Consider the following 22,587-nt stretch of genomic DNA (forward strand, 5'->3'; position numbering starts at 1 on the left):
TTCAGTGCCACTGAGTCACTTAGTCTAGATTAATTAAAGCAGGAACAGAAAACTTTCATTTTCCAGTATATTATTTTTCATTTATTGACTTTTCTCTGTACTGATAATTTTGCTTAAATTATCTAGCAGAAAATGCACATATATGATGCTTAGCTGTGGTCCAAATCATAAATAGATCTTATTTGGGAGGCTGTGTGATTCTGTTTGCCTTGTTAGTGATGTAACTAAGAATTCACTATTTAAATTCATCTTGCATACCAATCTTCTTGTTGAATAATATTTCCCAATATGAGAGTCACAGAAATTTATTAGTTGGGCTTTTGGTCTTAGTACCTTATTTATAGCTATGCATTTTGAGCTTGTTAATTGGTCCTTTAGTATTCCTTCTCCTCCAGTAATCTTTGAAGTAGTCAAGAGAGGTTCTGAAATCTTTACTGAATGGATGGGTATGGAATCACAGATCATAGTAGTGGACCACAAAGTCTTCCTCCCCCCCACCAGTTTTTAATTCCTTTGTGGAGAGTAGAGATACATGGTGGAAACATTTTAGAGTATTACAACTGAATTAGCTATGGCCAGAAAAAATCAAACAAAGAGAATTTAGGAACAAATGGTAGAATGCCACCGGGCTGATACTGTATCTGAGATGCTCCGTTCAAAATGAAACATGCTTATTCTTATATTGCCATAATGATTAACTGTTTTTAAAAGTACCCCCATTCATACCCATACCATTTAGGTTACAATTCTGTATTAAACTCAAAGTTCCCGGTTGCTTTTTAAAAACTAATTGTGGCTACATGTTAAGACTTTCTCAAATGTAGAGGGTTTGAATTTTGGAGCTGAGAGGGAACCTATGGCTCAGACAGTTGAGTGACTTCTCCAATTTTGTACCAGAGACAAGTCTAGGGCTTTGGTTTTCTGATTACCTGAATAGTGCTTTTTCCACCACTCTGTTATAGACAGCCATTTTTTTAAAAAAAATTTGTGATCCTAGAGCATTTGATCCGAGGATGATTCTCTTAATTTGCTGTGTAATCCCAGACCATTTAAAATTTTTGATATAAACTGTGGCCTGTGGGCCAAATCCAGCCTCCCACCTGTTTTTATACATCAAGTTGTATTGGAACATAGTCACACCCATTTGTTTATGTGCTGTCTATGGTGTTACAATGGCAGAATGAGTAGTTACAACAGAGATTGTGTGACCTGCAAAGCCAAAGATATTTATTATCTGGACCTTTAGAGAAGTTTTCTAGCCCTTAGTATAAGGTCAGGATGAATAAATTAGCTTTAAAAATTAACACTATCAATTTGCAATAAATTGGGAGTAAAATATGCTTTCTGAAAAAGCTAAAGGGGTGAGCATGTTGTTGAGAAATATGAATGATCTGTCATAAAAGACTACAAAGCCTACCTGCATTAAAGATAAAATAGAACCAGGTTTCTAGGGCATCTCTATGCTCTGGAGGTTCTAGTTGCCAGAATGAAACCTGTGACTTAAACAGAACTGACTCAAGATGGAAATGTCCCAGACTGTCATTTATGTTGTGCTAACCCTGATGGAACTTGAACACTCACCAAATGTCCTTCTTGGCAGGTGGAGTGGATCCAACAACAAGTGGTAAAAAAACGGACCAAGAGGGATTATGACTTTAGCCACGCCCAGTCCACTTACTTCAATGATCCCAAGTGGCCAAGCATGTGGTATATGGTGAGTTTGCCTGGCCTGGGGCCACGGCGTTCTGTTCTGTGTTGTGCAGGGATTGTCTGTTAGGACTGGGAGGACGCAGAAACAGTGACCAGGGACTTTTTCCTGTTTCAAGATGGAGATTGATGGCCTGTGATGTTTTCTGGATCTTTTTTGAACTTAGCTCTCTAGTTCTAAGGAGAAAGAAGGGAGTTCTGATTCTGAAGCTATTTCTGTTTGAGATCTTACTCTGTGTAGTAGCTTGGTAAGTTTGGGCGAGAAGATAGAAAAATATACTAAGGGCAGACACCCCGAGACCTAGCAATAGTTATGTTCACCTCTGTTACTCATCTACTCCACCCTGAAACCAGCCTACTTAATGGTACTGGGTCTTGGAGATCATTGAAATGACTTTGCAAGTGGGTAACAGATTCCTGACTTCAGTTGTCTAAATGTGCCTTCTCACTTTGGGTAACAATTTTTAAAACTAGACTAGGAAAAAAGCAGTTGAAAAGTATTTGACTTGTAGCTAGTTCATTGGTTCAAGCAAAAACTTTCAGTGAGGGAAATTTAACATATCGGGAACAGTGATCTAGAAATTCAGTTGATGTCGCCTCCTTTGAAAGTATATTGACACTTCTCTAGTCTTAGGATTTTATATTCATGATACCTGGGAAATTGATTAGAATATGTTACTTATTCTTAATCATGAAATTCATATGTTGCCATTTGCTCTATAATCTGCAAAAGACCTTAACTTTTCTCTTTTTTGAAAATCTTTATTGCAAATTGTTGCCAGAGCTATCTCCTCCAGTCTACCTTGTTTTTTGCACTCCCTGACCCTGCTTCTCTACAAATCCATTGCATTCCACATACTTGCCTGATGCTTTTCTGCCTCCTTGCATTTCATTCCTTCTGCCCAGAGTGGCCTTTTGCCCTTCCCCACATCCTCGGTTCAGTATTGTCCATCCCTCAGAGCCCACACCCAAGGATGACTATTTCATGTCTCCCATGTCCTCACCTGTCCGTGTTTGTCCTTCCTCTGCCACTCCTGGCATCCTTCCCTTGGCACTTTGCTTCATAGTTGTTGTAGTTTTAAATCTGCTCTGTTACTTTGGGCAGGGGGTCACTTATATCCTCCCATCTGAGAATCTAACCTAGCACCTAGTAACACTAGGAATCTGTGTTTATTTGGACATGGGTGAATGTAGCTGGCATTTCTCCCAGTTTCCCTTTTCTTAGTCTTACCTGGAAGTGGAAGGTTGTGGAAAGATTTTGGACCCCAAACAGAATTTTACACAGAGAACTCTGTAAAAAAGAAGGAGCCATAAAGCTAAGTTCAAAGGGAGGTGGGACTCTAAACAGCATTTGAGTAGAAATCACCTGAGGGGACAGTAAGACATTTGACAGCTTATTAGCTCCAAGACCAAGAAAGAGTGAACCACAAGGGAAGGCATTAGAGGGAGTGTTGGCAGGAGCTAAGGAGCTTTGTCTGTGCTGACAAGATGATATGGGTGTAATGGGATTAAGAGATAGGATGCAAGCAAATCCCCCTACACCCCTGCTTATAAGGCTGGGGGGAGTGAGACCCTCTTTGCCTTACGTATCTTTTTGCAAGAAAGAACCAAATTGCCGTCTGCACATGTCCCACTGGACAGTGGAAGTGTACAGCAGCTTTCCCCTACCCTCTCACCACTCCAGCAGGGCAGGTTGGGCTGTCGTAGGAGCCATGGCCAAGGTGACGCCAAAGGTTTCAGTGCTTATAGAGTGAGATACCCTCACTCCCAGGAACCACTGCCATTTCTTTGGAAATTCTCTTTTGATGTAAGGAAAGCGTGAGAGGGAAGAGCTTCTGTTTGGCCATTTAAAATATGGGATGTTTTTCAACGCATTTTTGATGGTAATAATTCAAATAGGTAACATTCGTCGAGCACTTAGCACATGCCAGGCAATGTGCTCATACTTTATTTGTGCTAATATTTTTCTAATGTAGTGTGAACAAAAGTGTGCATTAATATTGGCCCCGTGTTATAAGAGTGAGAAATCTGAGGCTCATAAAATTTAGGCCATTTGCCTAAGATCACCCAGCCTGAGAGTGGTGGAGCAGAGTTGCCAAACCAGGCAGATTGATGGGAGTCCAGGGGATTAAAGTGGCATCCTATCCCCATCCTTCTACTATTTACAAGCACCGTCATAAGGAAGACACTACTCCAACCCTCCAGGAACTTCTAATCTATCCATGGAGAAATAGCTGAAATACAGGACAGAATGGTGGGTTCCATGTAGGATGGGCAAAATATCTTGGGGACAACCAAAATACTTCAAAACTTCCTATTACATACATACTGTTCCCTTAATGAAAGGGGTGGGAAATAGGTTACACACCATATGTTTATCTGTCAGGAGTGGTGACAGAATAGGAGTCAGAACTTCAAATCTGCAAACATGGATTCAAATCCCCATTATTTCACTTACTATGCCCACGATTGAATCAGTTAAACTCTCGTCAGCTATAAAATAAGAGTATCTAGCTCTTACGTATGAGTTAGCTATTGCTGCATAATAAATTACAGAGCTTAGTTTTTAAGACAGTGATCTTCTGGGTTCTGTGGGTCAGGCATTCAGACAGGGCCCAGTGGTGACGACTTCTCTGTTCTGTGATGTCTGGGGCTTCAGCTGGAAGACTCAAAGCTATGACTAGAGCTGGAGGGTCCACTTCTAAGGTGGCCTAGTCACGTGGCTGGTTCCTCTCCATGTGGGCCTCACCGTGGGGCTGCTTGAGTGTCCACCTGGCTCCATGGCTCCGTCTTCCCCCAGCGCAAGTGATTCAAGAGGTTGTGTCAAGAAGCGGTGATGTCTTTTATGATCTAAGCTCAGAAGTCGCAGTTACTTCTGTAATCTTCTCTTGGCCACATGTATGAACTCTGATTCAGTGTGTGAGGGAACTACACAAGCATGTGTATACTACTAGGAGGGAAGGATGGTTGGGAAGCTTGTTACCATAATGAAATGAAATACTGCACAGGAAGCCTTCAGCACACTGCCTGACACTAGAAAACTCTCAGTAAATTATAATTGTTATTATTCTTCTCTTTTTAATTACAATACATGCTGTTTTCTTTTTATCTGTTGTTTTAATTGCTCCTAGTTGAAGGGGGGTGTGATCACATGTGCAGTGGGCATCCTTCAGAGCGCTCTGGCGACATGTCAGTGACACAGTTGGGGAAGGTGCTGATTTCCTTCTTCCTTTTTCTGAGCCCTTGGCCCTGCCGCAGTGTTTCTGAGGGCTGCTTGGTGAGCCTCCGTAGGGTCCTACCCTCAGCTCGTTAGCCTGGGCCTGGTCCTGTCAGTCTATATTTATCACAGGAGAACAGAGATTAAAGAATGGCATGAAGTGTGCCTGAGTGTCTCTTTTAATTAATTTAAAAGCTTTGCCCCTGTCACTCCTCCCCTTGGAAATGGTATGTGAAACCATCGTGTCTAGCCTTGAGGCTTGGGCAGTATATTCAAGGAAAGGTATATATACAAGAGTTTGTTATGGAGATGACGGCTGTCTAATTACTCCTCTGACCTGAAACACTGTGCTCAGGCTTCCAGGAGTTGGGAGGGTCTAGGCGTAGAAACAGAGCTCGCTTCTCATTGCGCTGACAGACTCTAGCATCTCCTCTTTGTCAGCATGGTGGCAAGCACCGAGGATTTAGGAAATCGTGCTTCCTAAGAAGATCAGTAACGCAGGAGAGGAATATATAAGTGCCAATGAAAGTTTGCTGGGCCAACGACTCCTCCCTAAACGTTTCTCTGGGATCATGTGCATACACCCAGCTCCATGGGCTTTGGGTTGTAATTTTTGCTTGTAGATTTGCTTCTTCCATTAAAATGTCCTTAGTAGTTTTTACTGGATATCCAAGCTTGGGTCCCACTATCAGAGATTGTTATTTTTGGTATAGAGGAGGGCTCAGGCAGTAGGATTTCATCAGAATTCCCTGGTGATTCTAGTATGCGGCCAGGAGTCCTGAGTTATTCACTGCCCGTGTCTGTGGTAAATGCTCAATAAATGCTAATCAAATAATAGATGAATAAACTGGACATCTGTGATCATGTAGAGAAGATAATTGCTCACGTTTATTGAGTCTTTGTCAAACATTTTGCCAGACTTTCACATGTATAATATTATCTCATTGCCAGTGTTCTAGTGAGCTGGGAACCATTATTATCTTCATTTTACACTGAGGAATAAAGCAGAGACAAGTTAAGTAACTTGCCCAAAGTCACACTCTTTACCAGGGACAGATCCTGGTATTCAAATCCAGTCACTCTGACTCCAGAGGCTAGACTTCCAACTTCGAGTCCCTGGACCTCATACTAGCTGGCACCAGAATCACCTGGAGGGATTGCTGCCCACCCCTCTCACGCCGCCCAGCGGAGATTTGGGAATTTGCATTTCTGACAAGTTCCCAGTTGAGCTGATGCTGTTTGACTCTCAGGACTGCTTTGAGATCTCCATGCTCTATCATATTTTCAACAGGAGGTTTATGTGAACACAGCTGGCCTCCATCTTCCCATTATCAGTTGGAGGAAGAAGAGCCTTTTAAAAACTTATGAGACACTTTAAAGTGCACTCGGTCGATTTAATTTGTTCCTCTTGATCTTATACCTTTTTCTTACAAAACTTTCTATTTGAGAAGCTGGCAGCTTTAATATAAAAAGATATTTTCACTTTACTTGCACTGATTGAAAAATATCCTTGGCTTATATAGTCTTTCAAGATGTTCCACAGACAGAGGATATCTGATAGGAAAGGTTGTGAAGATTTGGCCAAGTCTTTGGGAACTCAGTGTAATAGACATGGATTTAATGTACCCAGCTGGTATAATGGACCATTTTGACCCCCTGAAGAAAATTCAGTTTGACTCTAGAGATAGCAAGCCTAAGTAAGATGCCTCCTCAAGGGTCTGGGAATGCCAATTGAGCAAATTCAGGGAGTTAATTTTTTGTAAATTGTTACAAAATATTTAAGACATACAAAAATTTGAAAGAATACCACAAATGCAGGTCCACCCACCCCCAATCTAAGGAATAGAACGTTATGTATACAGTTGAAGCCCCTTGTGAATCCTGTCCTAATAGTGTCCCTTCATCCCTTACAGAGTTATGGCAGATGCTGCATTTGAAATACAGAGGGGGTGGGGAGGGAGTTCCCCTTTGTTGGCAGGATGTTTCTCTTTGTGGGAGGGATTATTCAATTTATAGTAGATTTTATATTTTCTGAAGTCATCCTGAAACACATTCATACATGAAATTTGTACTCAGGCTCTTGACAAAGAGTCCCAAGAAGGCAAACTGGAAATGAAACTTGGAGGAAAATATAAGTTTAATAGAATAGCTCTTTTATTCCTTTAGTCATGTAAATATTTTATTGCCTTAGGAACGTGTTTTAGCATTGTACAGTATTTCTTGTCTAACTGTTAAGAACTAATAGTGATTTTGGAGAAGCCCATAGTAAAGAACTTAAAAAAATGTTTTTTCCTGCCTTATGGAAGGCAAGCTCAATTCCAAAGAGAAAAGCAAAGAAGGCCTTGTGCAGTCTTGCTATTTGATTCTCAGACTGTAGTTGTGAGTATGACTAGTGAGTGTTCTTAACACAGAATTTTTTGTGATGAATATTGGGTGGCCTACTTAATATGAATTTTTTAAAGCCAGGTTTTAACAAATGGGCTCACTTTTTGATGCACTACCTCAAATTTCATGAAAGCTCTCTGGGTGGTTTCTTTGAGGAAAAAAAATCATATTTGTCGATCAGCAGAGTAAAAATTAGCTGAGTTCGGCTATGCGTGTGAGGTATATCCGCCAAAAACTATGAACTAGCTAGGATAGTAATTGTGAAAAATGATTGTAAGCCACATGGTTCTTTCTCAGCCAACTGGATGGTATTCAGTTCTCCAAGAGTGTGAGGCATTGCTGTTTCTGTGGTTGGCACACATTTTCCTAATGACTTATACTGTCACTTGACTCTAATAAAATCTGGTGGAGTTTGGGGCATTATTGTCCTGGCAGCTTGGAAATCATCCTTTTACAACACCCCATTTAGCTGTTTTAATTGAAAATGCAACATGGTGTAAATCTGCAACCATGTGGCCCGTCTTGACGTAAGTAGGAGGGCTTCCGAGAAAGGATGGACTCCAGCCAAGCAGCAGGTGATTTCCTGGTAGGAGCTACTGGGGGTTGAGATGTGGTTTTGGTGGACCAGTGTTTGCTTCGAACTAGCTCTGTGTCCTGTGGAAAGGTATTTTAGCGCTCTCAACCTTAGCTCATCTGAAAAAATGAGGAATCTGGACTAGCTGCTTTCTTGAGTTCATTCCTCCTTGAACCTCCTCTAGGTCCACATGGCAAGTTGAACTGGAGAGTACGTCTTAGAGAGACACATACCACCAGTAGGCCCAGGTCTTGAGTTCCAGCTCAGACCCACCCCGTGAGTTCCTGACTGTTGTATCCCATGCTTTTGTTTCATTACTACTTCAGTCTCAGTGTGTCCCCTTGTTGGGGTCCCCAAGGCCACCCCCAGATTTGGTGATTCCCTGGGAGGAGTCACGTGATTCAGCATAGAGTCATACAGCTATGATTTATTTCAGTGAGAGGATACAGTGCGAAATCAGCAAAGTGAAAAGCCACATGGGGTGGAGTTCAGGGGAAAGCAAGCTGAAGCTTCTAAGAGACTTCTCTCAGTGGAGTCACACACACTTAATTCCTCCAGCATGAATTGTGACAACGTTTGTGAAATGTTGTCTACCAGGGAGCTCGTGAGGGACTTGGTGCTCAGGGTTTTCACTGGGGGTTGGTCGTGTAGGTACCCAGTGCCTTCCATGTACCCGAATTCCATACTCTCAGAGGCGTTCAGCACAAACCGTATTGTTTGTGTAACCAGTGTAGACACAGTGAGACATACTTATGAAGAAATGCTGAGAACCCTCCCCAAACCCAAGTTCCCAGATGCCCGCCAAGTGTATCTGGGGAGTCAAACGCATGAGTGCCTGAGATGGAATAATGCTCCTCCTTTATTAAAACTTTGTGTTCACTGAATGAATAAATTAACACCAAAGAAAAATACTCATAAGTGATAATTCCAAGAAAAGGCAAACTTGAATCCTAAGTGTAAGTCCATATTTGTTTTACAGCCTGGAAAATCCCAACTGAATGAAAGTTCCTATGAGGCAAATGTTCATTCATGTATGCAATCATTCATTCATTCATATTTAGCGGAGATTTATTTTTTCCCAGTCCTTAAAATGTCTTTGACACCAAGGATAAAATAGTAAAAGGTGCTTTCTTTTTTATTTTATTTTATTTTTTTACATCTTTATTGGAGTACAATTGCTTTACAATGGTGTGTTAGTTTCTGCTTCATAACAAAGTGAATCAGTTATACATATACGTATGTCCCCACATCTCTTCCCTCTTGCATCTCCCTCCCTCCCACCCTCCCTATCCCACCTCTGTAGGTGGTCACAAAGCACCGAGCTGATCTCCCTGTGCTATGTGGCTGCTTCCCACTAGCTATCTATTTTACATTTGGTGGTGTATATATAAGCCCATGCCACTCTCTCACTTTGTCCCAGCTTACCCTTCCCCCTCCCCGTGTGCTCAAGTCCATTCTCTACATCTGCGTCTTTACTCCTGTCCTGCCCCTAGGTTCTTCAGAACCACTTTTTTTAGATTCCATATATATGTGTTAGCATATGGTATTTGTTTTTCTTTTTCTGACTTCACTCTGTATGACAGACTCTAGGTCCATCCACCTCGCTACGAATAACTCAATTTCGTTTCTTTTTATGGCTGAGTAATATTCCATTGTATGTATGTGCCACGTCTTCTTTATCCATTCATCTGTCGATGGACACTTAGGTTGCTTCCATGTCCTGGCTATTGTAAATAGAGCTGCAGTGAACATTGTGGTACATGACTCTTTTTGAATGATGGTTTTCTCAGGGTATATGCCCAGTAGTGGGATTGCTGGGTCGTATGGTAGTTCTAGCTTTAGTTTTTTAAGGAACCTCCGTACTGTTCTCCATAGTGGCTGTATCAATTGACATTCCCTAGACGGTGCTTTCTTTAATGAAGCGTAAGTGGAGCATTTTATGGGCAGAGGTTAGGGTAGTTACAGTCAGTTTGTCTGCTCAGTTGATGGTAGTCCACTGAGGGTACCACTAGCAGAACCCTAATTGGAACTTGCTGATCAACTCACGATGATGGTGATGATTTCATGTGATTTCATTACCCCATGTGAGGTTTGTGATGGAAGTCAGTATATTAGAGGTATTAAGTTAACCTATAATTAACTAGTCAAAGTGCTTCTAAGAGGCCAGTAAAAAATCACTTCAGATAATATTCATTCTTGCCTGGTGCAAATTATTACGACCTTTATTAATTTCCTTGAGCAAGACATAAGTTATTCCATACTGGTAGTTTATCTTCTCAGCTTTACTTTCAAAGAGTAAAAGTATGTCTGTATTCTGGCCCTTTGGGTCTGACTCTAACATGATGAAGGGTCTGTTAACATAAAATTGTTCTCATCAAGCTTTTAGTGATTTTTCTTTAATTAGTAACGCATTTTCTGCTGGAGAGCAGATAGCATTGACCATTGAACTCACTTAATCTGTGGTTGTCTTCTTAACGTGTTGATTCAAGTTCTTTTATCAAAGTTTCTCTGAATTTCTCATTTCTTATTTACTTTTCACCCAGTATTGGGATTAGTTGTAGTGATCAAGGCACATTTTTGGTTGATTTTAACAGATTTCTCTGCCAATGAGTAGGGTTCTCTTAGTAAGCGCTCCATAAATGTTTATGGATATGAAGTGAGGAGCGAGTTGGTCATTGAGACCAAATTCACAGAACTGAGTTTGGCTTTTCCTGAAAGGTGATGGTGCCTTCAAGTGTCCTGTGTTGAGAATTCAGTTCTAAAGTTATCTGAGAGGAAGGTGTCTGGAATGCCATTTTTTCCTTAATTTTGGTTGGCAGTGAACTTAGCTGGGAAGTTAATGGAGTAAGAGCAATAATTCTTAGCAATCCAGTGATGAGAAGAATCAGAAGAAAATGCCTAAATTGCCCAGGGAGGAGAAAGTAATAATCATTTTCAAATAGAATACACATGCACCTCAATGTGATTTTTCCAGTTTCTCTAATGTTAAAAAAAAAAAAAAAAAAAATCCTTGGTAGACAATCTCAGCCTTGGGTATGGGGTTCTAGGCTAGCGATAGGTAATCTAATGTGCAAATGGTATGGGCACCAAGAGCTGCTCCATACCAGATGCAATCAAATTATACTGAGGCAAGTAGAATAAAACTATAAATTCCAGAAATAGGATTTGATTACTTAATTGCATAGGTCAGAATCAAATTGGGTTCATAATACAAAGATGCTATTCTTTATGGTAGACGATGTGGACAAAGTACAAAATGCATTTACTGATTATTCTTTCCTTGATTAAAAGGAGGAGAACCCGATAAGAAGCCTGATTTCTTCCTTTATTCTAGGAAAAAAAGAAAAACTAGTCTGTTTAGATGGTGTCTATTCAAATATTTGGTACAAAACTTACAGAATAATCTTAAAGACTGCTTGGAAGAAATGTAGCTTTGTGGGGCTTTCTTTTCTGTTTTAGTTTTCTGGTGAGGTGAATTGCGTCTCTTGGTAAAAAGCCTACCAGGATAGAAGTTCTGATCCAGACATACCAAATTAGCATGTCTGAAGCAAAGCAAAGAAAATTATGCCCAGGTAGCATAAGACTGTGTTCTCCTAATGATCTCTTTGCGTGGTTTCCTGAAATTTAGTTAAATTAGTGTCTTAAAAACTTGATGTTTGGGTTTGTTACCTAGCGATAGAGAAATCATCCTTATCTTTTAGTGAACTTAAAGAAATTCGGCAGGACTCTTAGCAGTAGTAGGTTAAACATAGCAGGTATACATATTTTTTAAATGTCATTCCTATTCTGTAGAAATGTTTTATATGCCCATTCTCATTTTGCTTTCATGCCTGTGCTCCGTAGCCCAGGCCCTTCTGCTTCCCATCCATGGACTGTCCAGAAGAACGTGCTGTGTATGTTTCTGCAGTTAGTACCTTGAATGTGGTCTTTAAGAAGATACTGAAGAAAAAAAAGAAAACCCTCAAAGACCACCAGATTGGGATGGGCCTGAAAAATAACTTAATTGAAGCCCTCAGCTCATGCGCAATACCCACCCTGTATATTTTCAGTCACCAGAAATATACGCTACTCAGACAGCCCTTTCTTTCCATAATGAGCAATTCAGCCCCAAAACACTTCCATGCAGTTTATCAGAAACTTGTATCCCTGTCACTCCACACACACCCGATGGTCTGGATTCCAGGTTGTGTATCACATCTGATCCCTATTTCACCAGCTTTCACTACAAATATTACAGAAAAGCAGGACTAGAAACATTTATAATTGTGGGAGTTTGTCCAAGAAAATGAAAGATTAAGGAGATCCGTAATGATCAAACGTGATACACTCTGGACGAGTAAAAGAAATGTGCAGTGAGCAAATCATTTAAACTAGTCACATACACTAATGAACAGTGAATTAGTTCTATCCTCCCAGGACTTAAGAACTAGGAGTTACCATAGAACGCTCAATAAAAGCATTAATTCAATGTGTAACAGGAGGGAAAATGTAGGAAAGCAACAGGGAATGTAATTCCCACAGAAAAAAGTAAATTGATAATTATTTTATTTGTTCAGCAACATGTATTGAACTCCTCTTCCGTATCAGGCATAATTCAACCTGCTGGGGATACCTTTGGGACAAAGTGATTTCAAAGGAGAGTGAGTAAGAGGTAACTGAAGTGCACAGAGCATCATGAGGCTCAGGAAAGGAGGTCACCCCACCCCAACAGAAATCTTGGTATGGGTGAGCATCTTTGTCATGCAGGTTCCTTGGCAGAGTGAGTGAAGGCAGCTGTTGAGAAGCCCTCACCAGAGAGCCTTAAAGAAGAGATAGCTGGCTTGCCACCTTAGCAAGGGCAACGTGCAGTGTCTGTGGACAAGGCAGTGGGTAGTCTGTAGGCGCTGGCTTGGCTTCCTCTTGGGCCCTGGTGTGCCTAGATGGCAACTGCCTCTCCCTGGATCATCTTGAAATCTGTCATTATCTCGAGCTCTATGCTTTGTGCCCTAACATTTTGATTATTTTTTTTAAAATTTTGACTGTAATGTTTTACCCCCAGTGTTTTGTTTTGATAAATATGAAATCTATAGACAAATGGAAAGAATAGTAGGAACATATACACATTCCATTCACCTGGATTTAACCAAAAATTAATATTCTCTCTCTCTGTGCACACACACACATTTTCCCCCTGAATTTTGAAAAGAAGTTGCAGACATGGTAAAAATACACCCCTAAATATTTCAGGATGCCTCTCCTAAGAATGGTATTTTTCTATATAACCAAGGTACCATTCTCACTTCTAAGAAAGTTGACAGTGATCTTATCCAATTTACTGTCCATATTCAGATTTCCCCAGTGGTCACAAAAATATTTTTAATAGATCTGTGCCTTTTGATCCAGAACCTAGAATCGTACATTGACATTATTTGTTCTATCCTTTTATCGCCTTTAATTTGGAAGAGCTGCCCTACTGGGGGTGGGGAGTGGTGAGGAGTGGTCTTTCCTGTTGATGATTTTGATGTGTCCAGGTTGGTAGTTTGTAAAATAACTCACACTTTGTTATTTGAGTGTTTGTTTGATGGTTTTTCAGGACTTTAGAGGGATAAAACATTTTTGGTGTGAAAACTACCCAGAAGAGATGATACCTTTTTCAGTGATTCATATTAGGAGGTAGAATGTTAGAAGTTTCATTTTTGGTGATGTTAAATTTATTTCTTTGGTCGGTTCAGGCATCTGCTAGATTTCTCCATTGTAAAGGTACATTTTAGTTCTCTAATTAAGAGGAAATTTGAGCGGTAATAGCTTGAGACTTGTGAACTACCTTGTTTCCTGTCAACTTTTCCCCAAGATTTTAGCTCCTATTGATGATGTCCGCCTCAGTTAATCATTAGATCAGTGGCCACAAGATGATGATTCTCTAATTCTGTAATCCCTTCTTCACTCCGCTTACCTTTTTAATACCATTATGAGTTCATGTACTCTTTTAAAATGGAATGATTCATTGCTGACATTATTTGTTTTTTGGTTCTTAAATTGTCCCGTTTGGTTAGTGGGTAACTTTTCAAGTTGACTGAAGAGCCCTTTTGAGAAGACCCCAATCAGTTTTTTAGTGCTTAGTGCTTTCTCCTTTATGGCACAACAAAATGTTCACCTTGTGTTCTCTCTGCCTCAGACCTAGAAGTAGCCATTTCTCCAAGTAGATGGTTTCTTTTATTGAGGAATGTTACTTAAAAGTCAAGAGTCTGGTGGTAAGGGTGTCCTTGGTTGTAGGCTCTTTTTCAGTGGACAGAGCTGAGGGATGTATATGTAGAATTCCTAGTGTTACCTTCAATTCTAATTCTAGAGCATGGCTTCTTCTTCTTCTTAGCCCATTTCATATTTCTCTCCCCTCCCCGCCTCGGTGAGAACCATGGTTCTCATCAATATCAACAAATGTACTACTGCACACACAAAAACCTATTGGAATTACTACAATACCACCGACAACCACAAACCTACTTATGTAGAATTCAAGATTTCTTTTTATTCTTAGAACATATCCCACTGAGGCAATACAGTCACACTACTTGAGTCAAAAGTTGCTTTAATAAATGCTTTTTTCCTCTATGATTATGTCATTATTTAGATACAGTTAGATAGTTCTGTTCAGTTTTAGAACTCCCTCCCCCATCATTATATGTTTAATTTTATTACTTTTATTTTGGAATACTTAAAACATATATATCCAAGGGAGATACAGAGAATACTATAAATGCATTTTTCCATTTTGCTTTTATCACTTAGTATACCTGAAAATCACTCCATGTTAGTTCATGGAGATCCTTATTCTTTTTTTTACAGCTGTGTTATGGTAGACTTACCATAATTTATTTGACTAGACATTGATGAATGTACAGTTAGGTTGTTTTCAATATTTTGCTTTTACAAATAACTCCGTACTGAGTAGCCTTGTGCATAGGTTTTTGTGTTGTTGGAGGTGTATTTTCAGAGTAAATTCCTAGCTGTGGGATTGCTCAGTCAAAAGGTAGAAGCAAATATAGTTTTAATATTAGATCTTGCCTGAACCCCCTCAGAGGGGTCTAGGACAGTTTACATTCCCATCAGCCGTGTTTGAGAGGACCTGCTCCCTTCACCTTGCCCTGTTGTCAGTTGCTGCATTTTGGCAAGTTTGATAGGTGAGAAACCGTATTTCTGTGTATTTTAGCTGGTGTCAGAATCACAATGCCTGCTTTTACATCTTTGCATTACCATAACCCTTTATTCTTGGACATTTGAATTACTCTGTTTTAGGAGTTTGATTCTGCCTTGTGAGCCAGTTTTAATGCATTTTTCTTTCAGTGGAGACTTTTGAGCTTACTTACACTTATAGATATAACCAAAAAGTCTGAACTCTGTCATATTATTGTCATATTGTCCTATTATGATAGATATGATTTGTATTGTGTTATTTTTACTGTGTTTCATTACGTGGTTTTTGCTCTTTTAAAATAATTTCTTTTGGCTTTGGGGAAGGTTTATATTATAATATATAATATAAAATATAATAAAATAAATATAAATAAAAATATAAAATATATAAAATAATATTTTAGTGATTGTTAAAAATAACTTACATCTCAGTTCTCTTTTTTCACTTAGGCTTCTATATTTGGTTTACCAAGTTTAAACCATGTCCTTTAACTCTTAAATCTCTGACTGTTCATTAGCTTATTCTATTTTAACATTTCTACTTTTACTGCCCCCCCAGTTTAAGTTCATTATTCCTACTTTGTCAGAACGCATAGCATGTACTTACTCTTCTTCCATCCTTGTTTCGACCTTTGTTTTTATTCCTAGATTGACTTAGATTTACTGATTTTATCCTTAGGTATATATTTAACTATATTTCACGCATACCCTCAGTTATTTTGCAAGTCAGATCTTGATTGGATAAAGCACATCCTCTGCTAGACTACCTAGGATGGGATTGCAAGAACAGTATTCCCTGAGTTCTTAACTGTATAACTGTATAGGCTTGGAACTTGAAGAATACCTCGGTGGTTGATTTTTCTTCGCTTGCAAGTAACTTTTTTTTTTTTTTTTTGATCTAGAGGCCCAGGAGATATTTTTCTTTAAAACGTACTATTAAAAATTAGACAGTTATAAGCATATTAGATCTTCTTTGCCTATTTATTAGTTATTTGCTCTCGGATCCTTTTGACTTCTACTTTGTTTTTGTTCTTTTCATACATTTATGTCTTTCCTCAGTGCTCCTGATTATATTTCCAGTTGAATCAGTTATCTCTTGGACATTTTGTAATTCTGTTTTTACTTCTAATATAATTTGGTCTTTGATTTATTTCCAAGATTTAGTCAACTCTAGTTTCACATCTTTCTGTTTTTTTCTGTCCGTATATGTTTTAAAATGTTTTATTTGCGCTCTAGTTTCATATCTGCAGATTCTATTTTAGTGTGTTTCATTTCGATTCAGGTGTGGTGCTACAGTTCTGTTGCAGGTTTTTGAGCAGAATTTCTATAAACTGGAATATTTTGATTCACTTTGTATTTTCTACCTGTAGAAACAATGAATGGATGTTTGTCTGCTGGTTTCCATTCACTTTGAAATGTTGTATTTTCTTAGACTGTTAGTAGCAGTTGTTTGTAGAAAGCTGTGGGAGTTTGGATGACTTGCTCATAAGTTCCATAGTTCAACAGTATGCTCGTTTTTGTTTGGTTTTTTTTGCGGTACGCGGGCCTCTCGCTGTTGTGGCCTCTCCCGCTGAGGAGCACAGGCTCCGGATGCGCAGGCTCAGCGGCCATGGCTCACGGGCCCAGCCGCTCCGCGGCATGTGGGATCCTCCCGGACCGGGGCACGAACCCGTGTGCCCTGCATCGGCAGGTGGACTCTCAGCCACTGCACCACCAGGGAAGCCCTATGCTCATATTTTGGTACAGTAATGTTTATTTGTTTTGATCAGTGTTTTTGGAGGGAGTTGAAGGAGGGTAGTTTGTCTTCTGATTTTGTGATTTTATTTTTATTTTTTTTCTTTATTTCTATTTTTCATCTCTTTCTTACCTCTCTCCATCACTTTGTCAAGGAGTGCTCCTTCCAAGTTGCCCCTTTACCCGCAGAATCTCTGTTCCTTTGCACTATGTAGTTATTTTATCTGTTCTATCACCACTGGGATTCTGCTCCCTCTTTACTTCTGCTCAGGCTCCACCTGACTTCTTTCTCTGGCGTCATCTCCAGAGCTGATTCTGTGGGATTAGAGTGTTTTTCTCCTATTAATGTGTAATTTGAGGTTTATATTCTTTTTCTCCTAGTTATGATGTAGATATGTGTTATCAATATTTTAATATTTTCTTCTATTTTGAGCTATATGTGTTTTTTGAAGAAATTGAAATTTAGGTGGTTTTCGGTACCGTATTGGAACCAGGATTAGATACTTGATAATTAGATAGGAAGGACCACAGATGCTTGGAAAACTGTGTTCTAAAATATGTATGTAGTCCTGGTGTGTCTGTGGAAAGCTGCAACATTCATGTTGAATTTAATTGTGTTAACATTACTGCTTTCATTAGTGAATGGGGAAAAAAATGTGACTTGGGTTACAATAGCAGTGTTCCAGTTTACCCTGAATATGCCATTATAAGAATTACTATAAAGAGAGTTCAGCGACCATACCCTATAAATGAAGATGTGCCACTGTGTTTGTATAACTACTTTTCTGGAATTACTCTTTTTCTCTAGCAGAAGGAATTCTGTAGGATGCTATTAAAGCAAGTTGTTTGGTTAGATTCTTTAAAGGATTCAACATTTTTTATTAATAAGAAAAACATTCGCAGTTACGCTTGCTGGTGTAGGATACAAATGACTTGGTTTTCTTGCTCATTATACTTCAGGCTCTGGAGAGAATCTCACTAGGTCGAAGAGGCTGTCTTCTCTGTAGGTTCCTTTATTGAGTAGCTAGCTAATCACATGTATTATGGAATCCTTCATCTTTTTTGAAGCATCTACACTTGCCACAGGAGAAGAAGCACTAGACATAGTATTGGCCAGTCCAAGCAAAATGTTTCCTTGTCCTTTCCATCCACTTTGTAGATTTTATACTCGTTTACATCTTCAAGTGGACAATGAAAGCAAAGATGTCAGGGAGATTCAATCATTTTTACTCAGTCTAGAAGGAACAATATTAAAGCAGGCTTTTTAGTAGCTATCTGAGATTGATTTGGCTGGTTGTCGGAGGTGAGATTGTTTTTGCTTTGCAATATAGATTTATTTTTCTGTGGATGCTTCACAGTAATAGCATATTTCACATTCTTTATCGTTAGGGATTTTTTTGTCTTAGAAAATGTTTTGGTTTAAAATTTTTATTTGAAATGTGAAAATATTTTTTGTTTTACAAATGGCAATAGGTCTGGAATCTCAATTTTGCCCTAATTTGCTTTTCTGAGGCTGGGATTTATTGCCTTATGCCTATAAACATCTTTTTTCAGAACAAAGTTTCTGTGTTCATTGAATAAAAGTCTGCTTAATAGTAGTAAAATTGTGAAGAACTCAAGGTATAAGTTTAATAACACATTTCCCTTGTCATTGTCCAAGGTCTCTTCTTTATTTCCTTTATAATTATTACCATAATCTCTAACTATATTGTTTGTCTCATTTGTCTATTTATTATTTATGTACTCCAACTTGAATGTAAACTTTGTGAAGGCCAGACTAAGTATTTTCTCGTTCCTTGATGTAGGCTCAAAATCTAGAAAGCATATAATTAGCATTGGAAAATTAAAAACAAACTAATAAAACATAAGTGAATGAATGAAATGTTTTGACAGTTAACAGATGTAGAGAAATGGTAATGGAACTGATATTCCTCTAGCTATTATGGGATAGAAATCATTATATAACAGATACACGTTGTTCAGAAGGACTTGCAGATAACTCAACTGGGGCAAGTATGCATTAATAACTGAATCTTACACAGAAGGGTGAAAATTCTCCAGCTGTTCATGTGAATGAAGAAGCCATCTTAAACCTCCATGTCAGTCAAGCCTTCAGATGCATCTAGCCCCGGTGGACAACTGACTGCGACTACATGGGAGGCCCCAAAGGAGAACCACCCAGCTGAGCCCTGCCAACCCATAGAACTATGAGCCATAATAATAATTTTTTTTCAGACGTTAAGCTTTGGGGTCGTTCATTTGTACTATATAGGAAAAAGAAAACGTTGATAGTATAAACCACATTTATTGATACTAAGGAATTTCTCTCTTTTTCTAAGAAGACACTTATTTTTTGGTCCGTTATAAATATCAGACCTCTTCTTTGATTATATAAAAACATAAAGACTAGATTATACCTGAAGAATTCATGTCACCAGGAAAAAGCAAAGATTCATGGGTGTCCAAGTGGGCTATTGTGTTGACAGGAAAGCAAAAGTGAACTCACATTTTGTCTGTGACCCATCATGACCATGTGAGCTTTGCCCACCCTATCTCTTCTGATATGATCACTTAACTTTAAGAATAAGAATTTTGACACACTGATAGTATTATTCCCTCTTCTCAGAGTTTCTATACCACAATTATTACAGGTTTCTTATAGAACTAATGTATTTGAGGTAATGATGTATTAGAGGGCATGGTGAAAACCCTTCAGAACTTTCGGGAAGTTGAGTCAGTAATCTCATATATCCAGAGAGAAACAAAGTTAAAATCTGAAAAGACTTTGAAATTCCATATCCCATTAATTTTTATATATCATTCCAACAGACTAACACATCTTTTTTGTCCTTTTAAGCGTATCTACTTCAGTGTCCTTTTTTGAAACAAAAATTAGGGGAACCACTGTTAATATTTAAACCAAATTTATGCTGCTCTCTATGTTAACATTAAATACATTAAATATGTTCTGTTAGGAAAGTTCAAGTAGTTCTTGTTCTGGAAAGGGATGAGCTATCTAATAGCTCTGGACATAACTTGAGTATGCGCAGCTTCACTGTCATGTGGATTTGACCCTCTCTTCCTCTTCCGTCCCCCTGTATCCTCTTCCTCCTACATATGTTTCATTTTGTGACTTAGTCTTGATTGAAAATATCCTTTGGGAGCATCTAATCTATTGGCATTTGAGGAGTTGACTCAGGGAAGAGGAAGTGGCTTTTACTGTTCAGAAGTTCTGCAGGGTCCTGGAAAGGAACACATCCTTCAATAGAAATTTGAAAATAAAACTGAAATATAATAGGACTTGGAAGTAACCTACATGTATTGTCTGTTTGCTTCTCTGTCCATTCATTCTTTGTTCATCCTTCTATCCTTCTGTCCATTTGTCCATTCGTCCATCCACCCATCCATCTATTTAAGAGAAAATGATTGTATGGTCAAAACCTGAATGGCAGAATGATTGAAGGTTTGGGAAGATCTTATATAGGTTTATTCCTAGTTCTTCATTATTTTTCTAACTGTAAAATGGATTTTTTTCTCATCTGAAAAATAGTTGCCTCTACTATTATGCTCCATAAGAATATTGCCATTTATGAAATAATGTAAATGAAGAAACATGACATATTAGTAAGGGTATATTCACATATCTTCAAATGATATTCAGATTCTTCCTCCTCGACCTTAAATGTCTCTAATATAACAAAAAATTGTTTTCTGTCATTTTTTTCTCAAAATTTCTTCTGTGACTTTGAAAAAATAAAAATAGTGGAGCAACTGAGTTCTGAAGTCAGTTGGTTAGGCTTATCCAAACCATACTGCATCCTACTCATTTTAAAGAAAAGGAAAAGTTCTCCAATCTGAGCTGTTCTTCCTGAGATCTTGATGAAAAAAGAAGAGACAGGAGTTTCTGAGTCAGATTTATGCCTAAAGGAGACAAGAGAGTGAAGAGTTCTATGCAAGCAGAATTTTGTAAACAATGTAAGCAAAGAAGTTACATTTTAGCAAGGAATGAAGTTTGCTTCTTGCTAATGTTTGCATAGTTATTAAATAATGCAGCTCAGTTGCTTCTCAAATTCATTTTCATGAGCTCCAATGTAGGAATTATTTCTTGGTTTTATAGGCACTCAAGGAAAAATTTCAATTGAGATCATCCCTAAACAAATACAACTTTTTACTAATTGCACAATTTGGGCAAAGAATAGTATATTAGGAATAATTGGTGCTTGATTCATAGTCAGGAAAAGTCATTTGGTAACGCAGAGTTTCTCCTCAACTCATGGAAGAATTTACTGCATGACCTACAAGGAAAGACAGTATTAAAATTGAGCCATTGACCGGATACCAGAGAAGAGTCAAGAAGTGTTTACTTCCATCATGCCTGTATTGTTCCAAATGAAACAGACCTGTACCCCTGAATTCCTCTCCAGCCAGGAGACATTTCCCACCAGGCCTGTAAGGGGATAATAGTTCATGTGTCACCGTGTTGCATCTCTTTTCACATCTTCTGCCAGGAGTGTTGAGCATTATTAGCGGGGCGTTAGCATAACCAATACCCCTAAATGAATGTTCTTTTTCCTTATGTAATTATTTGGCCCCTGCACATTTCCTGTGTTACTTCTTGAATCTTTTTGTTGGTAAAGTTGAATAAGCAGGTGCCGTATTATGAGCCATGAGAAGGCAAAGATTTGTAGATCTTATTTGAACCTTTTCTGTTACCTGCATTTATGTCTTAACTATGTAAATTATGTCCTTCTGCATTTTTTCTCAGAATTTACTTCTGCCTTCTCTCTTGAATAAATATCAATTCATTAACTGTTGAGTATTTTTACTGTGAACCCTAGAGGTTATAAAGATGCATAATACAGACTTCATTATTAAAAGTGGCTTATAATTTCATTGAGAAGATAAAACCTATATACAATCAGAAATTGCTGATATGAGGGCTGGATGGGATAAGCAGGAAAACGCTGGGCTTCCTACGAAGCGAATGAATCACAGGGATCTTAGAATTTGCTTTAGGATTGTGTGTTTGATACATTAAGTGTCCTTGCTGCTCTCTTCCTCCTCAATTATACAGCCAATTCTTCTTCTCTTCTTGATCAGCTATTTCACCTTGATTCGCTGAATTTTTTTTTTCCTGTCATTCTGGTTTGACTTACTTCCCTCAGGCTTATAACCTCATATGTTAGTTAACTTTTGCTGTGTAAAGATCATCCCCAAGATTTTGTGGTTTAAGACAACAGCTCTTTATTAGATTTATGATTCTGCATGTCCGAAATTTGGGCTGAACTCAGCTGGACAGTTCTCTGGTATCGTGTTGGCTCGCGAATGCATCTGTGAGCCATTCTTGGTCAGCTGGTAGCTAGCTAGTCTAGTGTGGGTTTAGCCAGGGCAGTTTTATGTGTTCCTTGTGATCTCCCATCTTCTAGCGGGTTACCTTGGCTTGTTCACATGGCAGCCAGGAAGGATTATAAGCGAAAGGGTGTGGGAAGTGTGGAAGCGGATCACTGTTACTTCTGCTACACTGTTTTGCCCAAAGCAAGTCACCAGGTCTGCCCAGAATCAAAGGGTGAAGAAAAACCTCCTTGCTTCATGGGAAGGATTACATGTGCCATAAGCACAGGGAGCTGTGGAGAATTGTAGCCATTTTTGCTCTCAGCCACACGTGGTCATGACCTTGAATTTGCTAAGACCATCAAATTTATACACTGTATGCTACCCTTAGGGATTTTTGAACTTTGGGGCAACAAGTGGCACTAGACAGTGTATGTTCATTGCCAGATTGCGGAGCAACTCGGAGGCA

General features: G+C 38.9%; 1 protein-coding gene across 8 annotated transcripts in view; it reads left to right on the plus strand.

Annotated features, from left to right (window-relative positions):
* The window catches only part of PCSK5 (proprotein convertase subtilisin/kexin type 5), a 449,309-nt gene that overhangs the window by 79,978 nt on the left and 346,744 nt on the right, over window positions 1–22,587 (plus strand). For all 8 annotated transcript variants that reach the window (XR_003790774.1, XM_029202704.1, XM_029202698.1 and 5 more), the window contains exon 3: window positions 1,601–1,714. Coding sequence is in view for 6 of the 8 variants with exons in the window: in XM_029202704.1 (XP_029058537.1) it covers window positions 1,601–1,714 (114 nt within the window). In the remaining 2 variants the exon portion in view is untranslated. The remainder of the gene's footprint in view (window positions 1–1,600; window positions 1,715–22,587) is intronic.

Source organism: Monodon monoceros, unplaced genomic scaffold (assembly GCF_005190385.1).
Source record: "Monodon monoceros isolate NGI ecotype Baffin Bay Population unplaced genomic scaffold, NGI_Narwhal_1 Super_Scaffold_5, whole genome shotgun sequence".
NCBI lineage: Eukaryota > Metazoa > Chordata > Mammalia > Artiodactyla > Monodontidae > Monodon > Monodon monoceros.